Here is a 13,128-nt window from a genome sequence, read left to right on the forward strand (position 1 = left end):
TCAGAATGGCTGGGTAAAGTCAGCATCTGATTATCACTGCCCTAATTCATCTTGTAACAGAGGACAGAAGAAAAATGTCAATGAAGAAACAGATTTATTCATTAAACAGAGCAAGGACTGTTGTCCCAGTTTTAATTCCATCATATCTAGCTTCCAGGTAGGTTTATCTTTCTTACACCAAGTGACTCAGTTTCCCTTGGGAAAGTGATGACACTCCAAAATCACAGTTCCCAAGCAGACAACAACAACAACTTTTCAGACTTCCCTCAAGTAGTCACTCAGAAAAAAAGGGAAAATCTTCGGGACAAGTAGAAGGAGTGGTGTTTACCATTACCTGCATGCCAGGGATTCCAGTGTCTCCTTTCTCTCCTTTAATTCCTGGTGGTCCCTTGGATAAAAACAGAAGCACACAGTTGGGTGTGTGGCAGAACGCTTTAAGGCAAAGAGCATCCTGCTGCTCCACATCCATGTCCCGGGTTGTTCCTGCTCCCTGCAGTGTTCCAGGGTAATTTACAGCCACAGCATGTGCACGGGGATTTCTGCCATCCCAAACATGTGGCAGTCCTTGCCACTACTCCCTGCCAAGCAGTGATGATCGCTGGAAAGCAAAATGCCTGAATATTCATAGGATATCCTGAGTTGGAAGGGACCCCACTGGGCTGCTTTCAACAAAAGCCCGTTAAGGAGAGTCTGGACAAAAACAAGCTTTGGCCAGAATGATTAAGTGCAGGGCCTCATCAGCATAAAACTCATTGATTGTCATCTCTCCCTCTGCAGCTGTTCAGCTGTTAGTGAGGGTGATGTAAATACATAAATCACAGTATTGATACCCATTTCTGAGACACGTTCTAACTGCAAAGAGCGAGTGACAAAAAAAAAGGCAATGGAAGAGGTCACATACCACAGGGCCCTGAACTGTGATTCCTTGGGAACCTGGAGAGCCTTGTTGGCCACTGGGACCCGCTGGTCCTACTTGTCCAGGTGGGCCTGGTTCACCCTGAAACCAAAGACAAGAAACAATCATAGGGAAGGGAAGTGGTCGGTGCCTGCTGTCCTCATGGGCTGCACTGCTCGAGCTGGGTCAGCATGAACCATCTACGGGATTCGAGATGAAATTGGGGCACTGAGGACATCTCCGGTAACCTCAGCTGCCTTTGTATTTTAGATCCAAGATTTTGGTTCATCTTTCATGGGAGCAGACAGCAAAGCTGCAAAGGGTGCTTTGCAGAGCACAATTCACCTTTCCAAGCAGTTATTCCTGTTATTCAATGTAGTCAGAGAGCAAAGGGAAACGTTCCTTAGCCCATTGCTGTGATCTGTATCCATTCTCACTCCTTCCCTCAGACCTTTCCCCTGTAGCCATGCTGCTTTCCCAGATGTAATCCCAAAAAATGGCACCAGCGGGCTGCTCTGGCTCTGCCCTGTGCTGATCCATGTGCTGTGAACACTTGCACCAGGGCTTGCTCCCATCCCCAGGGCTGGGGGATTCAGACCCAGCTATTCCCCGTGCTCAGCTCCTCATGCTGCTCAGCCCCAGGGCAGTACCAATGTGTCTGCTCCGGAGGCTTGGCAGCAACAACAAGCACAGTGCAAAGGCTGACCCTGTCCCAGCACAGCTGCTCTCAGAGGGCATTGCTGACCATGTACAGTGCATTAATTCAGCACAACTGGGCTCATGATCTCAATTTCCAAAGCCCAGCTGAGCATTTAATTAATGATAAGTGATCCCATCCTCCTCGATGTGTTGTTAAGACTCTGGGCTCAGCTTGGTGCAGTGAGATAATCTCCAGCCTAAGGACTCACCTTGGGTCCTGGCTCTCCCTGCTCCCCCTGAGGTCCTCTCCTCCCAGGGCTGCCCTGCCAGTGAGACACAAAGAACATCATCATATTTACTGCACTGTAATGAGGAGCCTGGGGGACAGAACTTTGTGCATTTCACTGCCCCACAGTGAAAGATGTTTCCTGCCCCACAGAGCTCACACCAAATAGAGACAAGAAGAAAATTAGTTGAGTTGTCCAGGAAATGCAGGAAAGGGAAGAAGAAAGGAACAGCACAGCCCCTCCATGACCAGCCTTGGGAACACAGCACTCACTCCCAGCAGGGAGAGAGGAAGTTCCAACCTGTTTCAGCTCCCTCCAACTCCCTCAGTGGATCCATGCTGAGACGACATCTCATATGGGCATGGGAACACATTGAGAAGGAAAAAAAGGGGTGCTCACATCCACACCCCTCTGAGACTCTGTTGGGTTTTATATTCTCCATCCCAGAGAAGAGACACGTGCTGAGATCAGGGACAGCACCTGGCTCTGGGAGACCTGGCTTAGCTCTGCCTCTGCCTGACACTGGGTGTGGAGAAGAAATCAACCTTCTGGCATGAACTCATTGTGTGTGAATTTTGACATCTTAATCTGAACATTGCTATTCTTGAATCCAATAAAAACGTGGATTTGAATTGAGAAGCACAGGCAGGGGACTTTGGGAAAAGTGCTTTCAGAAGTGTTCAGAAACTCATTCCAGAAGCCAGCTGGATCTGGTCAGAAACACTCATTAAGGACAGTGATAAATACAAGGTGGGACATGTCCTGCTAACTGGAGTTTTAAAAATAGCAGTGAGTGCTGTTGTAACTGCAGCAAATTACCAGGGGTTCAGTGGTGTGAGGAGAAGTTTATGTGTCAAAACCCGATTTCCTCTAATGCTTTAAAGAGTCCTGCTCTTTAAGGAGTTGTCTGTGGAGATGCTTAAACCACAGGGCAATGCAAGCTGGTAATTATGCACTTAGGATATTGGAGCAGACTGTGACAGTGGAGTGTGCTGTTAATTAAACTTCCACCGGAATGAGCAAGTAATTACTCTGCAATGAGGCACTTTCCTCTCATAGAACTGAACTCACAGCTAAACCACAGGTCAATGCAGGAGGTTATCCCAGACCTTTTCACTTGAAAAAGGAGGCAAATGTTTCCATAATGGTTATTTTCCAGAAGAAAAGCACCTGGAGTGATTGAACTGAGGTGCTCTGGACAGGCTGTCTGTCAGGTTTCAGCTGGTTTGTGCAAATCAAATGTTTTCCCCCAAATTTTCAAAAAGCAATTTTTTTTATAACTGTTCCCTAGTGTTTAACAGGAATATTTTCTCCTGTGATTTAAGCCCATGACAGCTTTCCTGCATCCATAATGGATAGGGCAGAATTTATGCCCTTTTTCCTGAGCATACTGCATATGTAATGACTGTTTTCTCTTCCCCCTCATTTCTTCAGGGTTTTCTTGCGAGTGACATTCAGAAAGAGAGCTTTGGGGACAGACAGGATAGCAAAGTCTCCCCTTTCTCTTTGCACTGTCCACCCACACAGACACTTACAAGACTCCAACAGGATCCAGACAGGAAGATTTTTTTGGTGAGTTGTTTTTTCTTTAAATTCACAGAGAGTTTCAGAGCCTCCAATCCATGAGATGAAATCTCTGCAGACACTGAGGGTGACCCGTCCTCCTCTCCTAAGAGGATTAATGTGGCACCAGGAGCTGCTCAGCCTGTTCCCAGCTGCAGCTGTTGTGCTGCCAACTCTCCATCTCCCCATTTCATCACCATCCAAAATCCAAAGGGAAACTCTCAGCCTTGCCCTGGAAAAGCTCCTTGAGTTAGGATGAGAGGAAATGGCCTCAAGTTGCACCAGGGGAGGTCTAGATTAGACATGAGGATAAAATTTCTTCACCAAAAGGGTTGTCAAGCCCTGGCACAGGCTGCTCAGGGCAGGGGTGAAGTCACCACCCCTACAGGGATTTAAAAGGGGTAGATGTGGCACTTGGGGACATGGTTTAGTGCTGGGCTTGGTGGCCCTGATTAATGGGTGGACTCAATGATCTTTAGGATCTTTTCCAACCTGAACGATTCTGTGATTCTAAAACCTCCCAGAGCCCCAGGAGTGTGATCCACATGCCCAACATGCCACAAAAAATGAAGCAACACCAGCACATGCAACACACGGGGTGGGAGGGTGAACTTACAGGGGGCCCTGGGGGTCCTGGCAAGCCCGGGCGCCCAGAAGTGCAAGAACAGGCAGGAGCCAAGGTAGGGCAGGTGTCCTCATCCCTCTGAAATGAAATCAAGCCAAAAACAATCATGAGCAGCTGCACAGCAAGAGCAGGATGGCTCACTCAGTGTTTCAAAATTCAGTCTTTTACTTGAAGAAAAGCAGATTTTTTTTCTATTCCACTGAGAGATTTTTGTGAGCAATCGAATGCTTTATTTTTTCTGTTGAATAACAAGTTTAGACAAAAACCCTATGAACTAGCCCTGCCTGCAATATGCAAAACACATATTGGAAGATAATTTTCTCCTTTCTACATATTTATACACCACACATAGCAGCTCTCTGTGTTGAGAAGTGAAAGGAAGAGTGGGGGATGCTGTGCCTCATGAGATGGCAGCAAAGCTGTAGGACTGCCAGGGCTCCTGGATGAGGTTGTGACAGGAGAAACAAGCACTGCACAGGAATTTGAAGTTTTCACTCTTTTTGAAGCAAATATAGTTTTGTTTACTTCATCAAGAAACATGCTTGTGTTAATCCCAAGAGGGAAAAAATGCTTTCCCTCTTGAGTCTATCAAAACCATTTGCAGCATCACTTCAGTGCCATGGACTTGTCCCATCCTTCCCGGCTTCCTGTCAATGAGCAGAGTGTTCCCCTTGTCTTACCACTGCAGGGAGATCACAGCACCTGTCCTGCTCTGCCCCTACACTGCTGCACAAGATCTTCAGAGACTGCAGCTGGAACTGGGGGAAAAAAAGAGAGTTTGATAAGAAAGTAGCACTGGCTCCCACCACCCGTCACCAAATCTTATGAAGTTCAAGTGATAAAAATAATCTTCAGGGATGATTTGACAGGACTCTTGTGTGTGGTCCCAATTATAACTGTGCCCCAAAAAAGCCACAACATGAAAACTATGCCCAGACTGAGCGTTCCACAAGCCCTCAGGTCTCTGTCTTGCTAAGCAAGTCAACAAAGCAGCTTCACAGCAAGTCTCCAATTTACTCACAGCCCTGCAATAGCACCAGGTTCTCAACTAATTGGGCATCAGCACCACCACAACATGAAAGCAAACTTTGATTTGCTCCCCTTGGGGGTATGGAGAGAAGAGTCAATGTGGCAGCAGCATTTCCCAGGGCAGATGTGATCCCCTCCCAGAAACCCCAACTGGTCTTTCACTGCCTCCCTCACAGCAGCCACATCTTCCCATTCTGATTAACAGAAAAGCACAAACTGCACAAAGCCAAACAAAATAACGAGGCAGAGATTAATTTTTCTTTCCTCAGCACCATTTCTCTTCTCTTTTTTTTTTCTTTCACTCCATGCATTTAACAAGGAGCGAGCTGTACAGCCCAGGGAGGGTGACAGACACCGTACGGATACAGATGAGCCCAGCAGATCAAGTGGCATTTAAAGATTTCTTAAATTAAATAAGGTTCCATGATAACCAGTAATGAGGCACTGTGTCTTCTCAAGGGCAGCAGAGCTGTGGAAGATGTGAAATGTTGCTGTGCTTGAAAGGCAACAGCAGTAGGGACGGCACAAGGCTGTTCATTATTTGGCCAGACCTGTCTAGTTAAGGTGGTAGCAGGGAGAATTTGGGAGGGACAAGGGAAGCATAGATTCCTGCCTTGATGGCCACAGGCTTGTGATCAAATTGCACAGAATTTATTTAGGAAACAAGTAAATACTGACTGAGTATTTACTGAGTAAATACTGACCAGCATTTCCCGACATCACCCCGTGTGGGTTGATGTGCACAACTTTCCTTGCAGAAGCAATTCCCCAACCCTCCTGTCTGCTTCAGCATCTCAGTGCTGTGCTTCCCCAACCCCAGGGGATGCAGCCAGCAGAAGGCTCCTCTGGGACACACTCATGCTGCTGCCCCCCATCACGGTCCCCACACCAAGGCAGGAGCTGAGGAGGACAAAAACGCTCTCCCTGTGCTGGGAAAGCTCATTAAAACCCCGGGGATCAGTGGGATCAGGACACAGCCGTGCATCACAGCAGTGTTGGAGGTGTTCAGTGAGCGTGATGTGACACAGCACTCCTGCCCGTGTGCCCACCCCAGCCAGATCCAGCAGCGCTTCCCAGGACTCACCGGCACGGAGCCGCTGCGGGGCCCTCTGGTCCTGGTCACTTTTCCCAGCATGATGAAGCCGGCGGTGGAGATGCTGCCGAGGGTGTTGATGGGTTTCTCTGCTATTTTCTTGCAGTCCACATAGAGCTTGACCTTAAAGTGGCTCACGGCCACGTGCACCTGGGCAGCAGGTGGAAAAAGGGGTGTTGGAGCTCCATGGTGGGATGAGGGGGTCTCCTACCGACAGTAACACCTTCTGTCCCATCCGCAGCCTGCTGCTGGCACGGGTGGGGTGTTTTTAATGAGTGAATGAATCGAGGGGGCTCAGGAATAAGTTTTAGTATGTGCTTTCCCTTGTTGATACCCACAACTCTCCTTGGGAGAAGCTTTCTGCAGCTGAGTAATGAACCTGCCCACAGATACCCACAGGAGGAGCTCATCGCTCATTTGGGTGCAACACCTTTGCTATGAGGACACAGCCAAAACCTCCACCCTGTTATGAGTGATAAAGTGGCTTTCTCTTAAGGCTGGATTCTCTTTTCCTTTCATCCAGAACTAAATGGTTACCAAAATTCTAAATTCTTAAAAAAAAAAAAATTTTTTTCAATTTTTTCCAATTATAAAGACCTAAAAAATACCTCAATTTTTGGAGTCTGGGGGAAAAGGGAAAAATCAATATGTGGCGATCACATTTTGATCATGAGATCCACTTAAATTCTTTACAATTATGAATTTCAGCATATCAAAGAGGTTGGCCATTTCCCTGGAAACCAGGATGCAAAGCATTTGGATAATCACTCCTCACTTTGAACAACACACATTGCTGGCAAAACACTCCCAGAGCAGAGTGAGATCATGAGCCACATTTCTCCCTCTCTTGACAAGGACCTTATGAAAGCTCCCATAGAATATCTTCTTCACTTCCTGCTGGTCAAAGGAGACTTCCTGTAAATCAGCCTTGTAGTCATGATTGAAATAGGTCAAGGATTTCTTACTGGCTACAGGGAAAATAGGACAGAAAACAGCTTGGAGTTAAAAGTGAAGTTGATTTCACACATATATAAAATAGTAAATAATTAGGCTTAAACATGGTGGAAGATTTCCTATGTTATCAAGAAATGCTTTTAAACAATGGAAAAAAATACGTAAAAATAAAGAATATGTTACAAGTAGAATAAAAATGAAAACATGTCTTTTAATTGCACTGGGCCTTGTTTTAAATGTCAGGTTGGCAGCCACAACAAAGCTTCCCAAGAAACTGCTGCTGAGCAAGGAAACCATTAAAATTATCCAAGTGAGTTCTGCTGCTTGCAAAATGTATGGAAACACCCGAATTTAATGTATTTAGCAAGAAAGCTTACGGTCAAGGTTAACACCCAGGAGAGGCTGGAAGTCCTCGTCTGTGACCTGCCACACGGCAAAGGGCTCCTTGGGGGTGTCGGGCAGGAGGCGCAGGAGGATGATGATGGTGTGCTCGGGTGGGATGGCAAACAGGTGGACATCACTGGAATGACACAAACCAAGGGAACATCGGTGATTTAAATCACCAGGCAACATCCTGTGGCCTCACCCAGTGTGTTTGCTGGGCAGGGGGGCCTGGAAAAGCTTTGCTCCCGGGAGTTGATGGTGATATGTCCAGAAAGAGCCTGGACCTGCTGAAGTCTGTGCTGAGTGATGAGCACTCATGGGGGCCTTCTCCTCATGGCTGGAGGATGCTCAGTCCTCCAGGAGCAGTTGGTGTCAATCCATCACTGCCAGAGCTGCCTCAGTGAGTGCAGCCTTAATGCTTTTCACAAGAGAGACTAGTGGAGGCCTACGAAACATCCCTGCCAGGTTCCCCCAGGTCTCCTCTTCAAGAAGGAGGAATGGTTGCCATGCATCATGGGGTGAATCTTTAAACCTTGGCACAAAACTCTTGGCTTAGGGACATGGTCTAGTGGCAGACCTGGCAGCATTAGGTTAATGGCTGGACTCAGTGATTCTTCCAACCTTAACGATTCTATTATCCTAAATCAGTGTAAATGCCCTTCAGGGATAAGCACTGAGCCTACAGAAAAGCCCCCTCTGGGTCCCCACATCCCTGCTGCAGGATTTAGGCTTGGCAGCAGTGAGAGGATACAAAGCAATAAAGGAAGGTCAAATTGGTTTTGCCTGAAACACGCCTCCAATCTGAAACAGGACACATTGGCACAGCATAAACACAGCCCATCAGACATCTTTTCAGGAATGATTCATAAATAATACAAGTTTTTTTCTTTCTCTCTCGCTTTCTGAAGGGGTGGTGTCCTTGGAAAGGCATCTATAAGAGCTGAACAAAAGGATTTGCCCATCATTTTCTGAGTATTCAGACCAAAGGCTTCTCTGAATCTCCCCGACTCTGTTTACTCTAAGCAGCTTTGCTTCTTTAACAAAGATTAAGCAGAGTCAGTGGCTCAGTAATTAGGCTTTAAACAAAGTAGCAATGAATGTTAGGAGTCAGATCACTCCTGATTCATAATCATAAAAAAGGAATGAGGTCATGGGAGCTGCCTGGCTCACTCGGGACCCTGTGGAGAAGCTTCATTTGCAACGGAATGGGGTCAAGCCACAACCCAGAGCCAGTGGTTATTCCCTCTCACCAATGCAGCCCAGGCTGCAGAGAGCAGCCACAAGAGTGATATTTTCTAAAGCAAAGATCTCTCTCCAAACCAGAGATGTCTGGGAGAAGGGATTGAAGATGAAAATGTGACCTCAAACTGCCATCACTGAAGTGCAGGTGGCTGTGGACAGAATGCTTAAAGGCTGGTGCAGTGTCCATATGCGACAGGATCCTCATGTCCATCACAGCAACTAAAAAGCTGGAAAAAAGTGATTTTGGGGAAACCAAAAACAGCATTGTGAAAATGTTGGGCTCTACAAATGTATAATAAATACTATTGTGTCCCCTTAATTTCTGCATGACAACTCATCTTGAGGAAAGTCAGGTGTTTATTTATTAATACATTAAGTAAAAACCCTCTGGCTGTTTTTTCAATCTACCAGTGGTTTGATTTAGCTCGTCATATTTATCATTTCATTTGGAAGCTGCCAGCGGGGCTGCACCATTCCTTCCCAAAATGACCTTCCTTTACCATGTACAGGGCATGAGACTGAGGATGAGGATGGCAACAGCTGCAGCTCTGCTCCCACCTGGTCCTCTGGGTGAGCTGAATGTCTCTGAACAGGGTGAAGGTGCGGGAACCACTGAATATAAAGGGCTCCATGGCTACGCCTTTAATGGAGGAATATTCCTTCTCTACCAAGCCAAAAGCTTCCATCAAATCAAATCCTGGAACAAAGGAAAACAGACAAATCAGTGGTTAGACAAGAGTGCAAAAGAAGTGTGTTTGAAGAGCAGGTTGAATTAGCACAGAGAAGGAGACAGGAGAAAGTACACGTAATGACACAACACCAGCTTGAGTGTACTCCTCAAATGGCAGCCAGGGAAAATCAGTTTGTGTGCACATTTGTTGTAATCTCTTCCTCTTGAAGGAGAGTGGACAAAGGATGGAGACTTTCACAATTGTGTTTTCAAATCTTCAGAATGAAAAAAAACGAACAAGAAAGATGCTAGTCCAACACTTTCTTCTTTTCAACTACACACAAAGTATTATCTTCAAAAGGCATGGAATCAGTCCAGTAATTGCTAGCAGGGAGAGAAAATTATTTCTACTCTGAAATGTCTTAAATGTAAGAGCCAGAAAAAAATAGGAAAAAAACTTTAAAATATGAACATTTCCATTTCTCTCCATTTTCAGGAGACACCCAGGGGTGACCTGCCTTGTGTGGGCTACAGAGGTTCTCCTCTGACATTGCCTCTGGCTCAGGCAGCTTCGTCTCTCTCCCCCAGCTCATCATTAAAGCTCCAAGTCATTTTCATTTCAGTTTTCTGCTCAGTAAGACAAGATCTCACCCTTTGGATTCTTTTTGAGTTTATCTGAGTTTGCAGCAGACTGGGATGAAGGAGATGGTTCCTTCCTTAGCAAATGGAAGGGCTTCATTTCAGTGTGGTGCTTTCAGTATGGATTCCCTCACCCCTTCACCATTGACAATCTTCTGCAGTTTCTTGGCTTGAGTTTTTATTTTGCCTGGGGGCTGGCCCAGGGTGCTTTTATTTTATTATTTTTTTCATATCTCAAGAGTACAAGGGAGTCTGCTGAAATAAATGACCTACTTGAGGGCCATTTATCTCTGGTATGGAGCTTCTGCCACTGAAACTTCCTTTAAAATGTGCAGGAAGAGAAGGCTTGAGTCACAATTAAAAACATATTGAAATACAATCCCATTATTATCACAGAATCATGGAATCATAGAACAGCTTGAGTTGGAAGGGACCTTAAAATCATCAGGTTCCGTGGGCAGGGGTGTTACCTGCAAGGTCAGTTTGCTCAGGGCCACGTCCAACCTGCCTTGGGCAAAGATGAAGTGACTCAGCCACAGACTAACCAGACCTGAGAGCTGCAGCCAGTTTCTCAGTCTCACCTGTGACACAGAACTCTCTGGGAAGGAGGTGATACCCCTTTCTAAGCAGAACTCACGGTTTCTCAGTAAGAAACACTTGCACAGACAGGAGAAAGGGGAACTCGCTGCCCCAGCAAGTCCGTGCAGCCTGACTGCAGAGAGCTCCTCGGGCAGCGAGACCTCCTCTGGAGGATGCACAGGTGATCCTGGGGACAGACTGAGAGGTTTGGGGTCTGAGGAGTCTTTGTGAGTTAGGAATTCAAATCCTCTTGAAATTCAATGGCTGTTTGAAGCTTTACCTCCTTAAGGCTGCTGAATACCCTGGTGTTAAGCGCTAACAGCCAAGAGCACGAGCTGACGGAGCAGAAGAACATAACAATTCAGGTACCGCAAAATATCCTTCTACCTGGCAAAATAGATGTTCCAATTTTGGTTCTCACACTTCTCCCCTTTTCTTTGGGACATTTTCCCCCCACTCAGCTCTTGCACGTGTCTCCAAATCAAGACCAGGCAGTGTTTTCAGTCACAGCCCAGCAGCACCAGGGCTTGGATATGCTACTGTACCTCTTATGGAACCTTCCGTGGAGGTGATGGTGGGACAGGCTGTGAGAACAGGATAAAAAGGGAAAACCATTAGAGGAAAAAAAGACAGCAGGGGATTATGGAAGCAAAATGAACACAGTTCCTTTAGGCAGAGCAAAGAAAAGCATAGCAAAACTTAGAATATGCTGCAGCTTCATTCAGAGCCTGGACTTTAACCTTGTTTATACATGTATGGAGAAAGAGAGAATTGATGTTTATGCAAACATAAAAGTTGTTTCCTGGCTTGCCAGTCACAAAAATAAAAGTAGTGTCTTTCATCATCAAACATCTCCATGATCACTTTCTTTTGACTAACTCACCTGGCACCTGATGATATGAAACACAAGGAACCATCACTTTTGGCAAGTTTTTTTTTAAAAACAGACATCAAAACATTTTTCTTTTCTTTCTACAGTGCCTTAGTAGTGTGGTAAAATAGATATATGCAGTTGCAAATTTTGTACCTGAAATTAAAAATACACGCAGCAAAAATGTGAGAACTTGGCTTTTGATTTCTTTAGGAAAACACAGAGAGTTTTAAAAAGTTTTGCAGTTTGTCTTTCAAAAATCCTCTTGATGAATCCTCTGAGATGCCACAGGACAAAAAGCAAGACCAGAGGAGAAGAGACTGGGATGTGAAGCTGGAACATGAGGCACCAGTGCTCTGAGCACTCTGTAAAGGCTCGGGTAAGGGGGTGTTTTAGGAAACAGCTCATGAATGCTACTTTCAGTTGTCTACTGCCATGTAAATCCCAGGCCATGGATGCCAGAGGGAGCTGGGACAAAGGGAGTGCTTGATGCAAAATGAGGAATGTCCCTGAAAATCAAGGATACTAGAAAGATGGGCTGTTTCACAAGGGGTTTTCTAGGTCATCAGGACAATAGAATCTAAGAGATCATTGTACTGAGGCTTTGGCATAGCCTTGCCATTCTTGCCTCAATGCCATTTCCTGCCTCATCAACAAAGCAGGGCTTTCCATTTCTCACGCCTAACTTTTGTAAAATGTGTAAAACATTTAAAGGAGGTGACTGACCTGCCCCAAAACACCCGAGATTCCTAAGCCTGAGGAGTTTCAATGACATTCCTCATGACGAAGAAAGGGCACCCAAACCTATGACTCTGATGGCCACGGGGCTGCTAAAGCCAGGATTTAAACACAAAGACTTGCTGTGAACCTCCGTTGTTCAAACTGATGCTTAATTTTTTACATACCATAATTCCTGTAGAACTGGGTGTAAAACTATATAAGGAATCTATGGAAATCCATTAAAAAATCACTTTCTGAAACTTGAGCCTTGAAACTCTGAGTGCAACCAGTCCTTGCATTTGGGATCATCTACCTATACACTGCTCTTCCTCTTCCCCTTCCAGAAACCAACTTTTCTAAACCTTAGAGAATGGTTTGGGTTGGAAGGGACCTTAAAGCTCATCTCATTCCACCCCCTGCCATGGGCAGGGAACCCCTTCCACTAGCCCAGGTTGCTCCAAGCCCCATCCAGCCTGGCCTTGGACACTTCCAGGGATGGGGCAGCCACAGCTTCTCTGGGCAACCTGTGCCAGGGCCTCACCACCCTCACAGGGAACAATTTCTTCCTAACATCTAATCCAAACCTGCTCTTTGTCAATTTGAAGCCATTCCCCCTTGTTCTATCATTCCACACCTTTCTCCCTCTCCAGCTCTCTTGGAATTGAAGCATGGTGAATGAAAAACAAAAAAGAAATGATCCCAAAGCAGGCTGCAAGCTCCTCCATTTCCAGGTATCTGACTTTCTTTTTTGGGAGTCAGTGAGCTCATTCTGACTCTCGCCCAGGCCCCAGAGTCCCTCTTGCTGACATCCCTGGCAATTCTACCCTCCTTCCCAGGTTGGAGGCTCTGAGATTGCTCACAGCTCTTTGATCAGGCAATGCTCAGCTTGGGTGAAGCATCTCAGAGTCAGGACAAGGATCCCTGACACTGGCAGTGCC

At 46.1% G+C, this 13,128-nt stretch overlaps 1 protein-coding gene across 1 annotated transcript in view; it reads right to left on the minus strand.

Annotated features, from left to right (window-relative positions):
• Nucleotides 1-13,128, minus strand: part of COL20A1 (collagen type XX alpha 1 chain) — a 53,494-nt gene that overhangs the window by 9,876 nt on the left and 30,490 nt on the right. Inside the window, exons 22-31 of the mRNA XM_017734122.1 lie at nucleotides 11,145-11,183; nucleotides 9,270-9,408; nucleotides 7,463-7,605; nucleotides 6,990-7,099; nucleotides 6,123-6,281; nucleotides 4,690-4,767; nucleotides 4,001-4,087; nucleotides 1,804-1,857; nucleotides 902-997; nucleotides 334-388 (exon numbers count right to left, since the gene is read on the minus strand). Coding sequence (XP_017589611.1) covers nucleotides 334-388; nucleotides 902-997; nucleotides 1,804-1,857; nucleotides 4,001-4,087; nucleotides 4,690-4,767; nucleotides 6,123-6,281; nucleotides 6,990-7,099; nucleotides 7,463-7,605; nucleotides 9,270-9,408; nucleotides 11,145-11,183 — 960 coding nt within the window. The remainder of the gene's footprint in view (nucleotides 1-333; nucleotides 389-901; nucleotides 998-1,803; nucleotides 1,858-4,000; nucleotides 4,088-4,689; nucleotides 4,768-6,122; nucleotides 6,282-6,989; nucleotides 7,100-7,462; nucleotides 7,606-9,269; nucleotides 9,409-11,144; nucleotides 11,184-13,128) is intronic.

The sequence above is a fragment of the Corvus brachyrhynchos genome, unplaced genomic scaffold (genome assembly GCF_000691975.1).
Source record: "Corvus brachyrhynchos isolate BGI_N302 unplaced genomic scaffold, ASM69197v1 scaffold10, whole genome shotgun sequence".
NCBI classification, from domain to species: Eukaryota; Metazoa; Chordata; class Aves; order Passeriformes; family Corvidae; genus Corvus; species Corvus brachyrhynchos.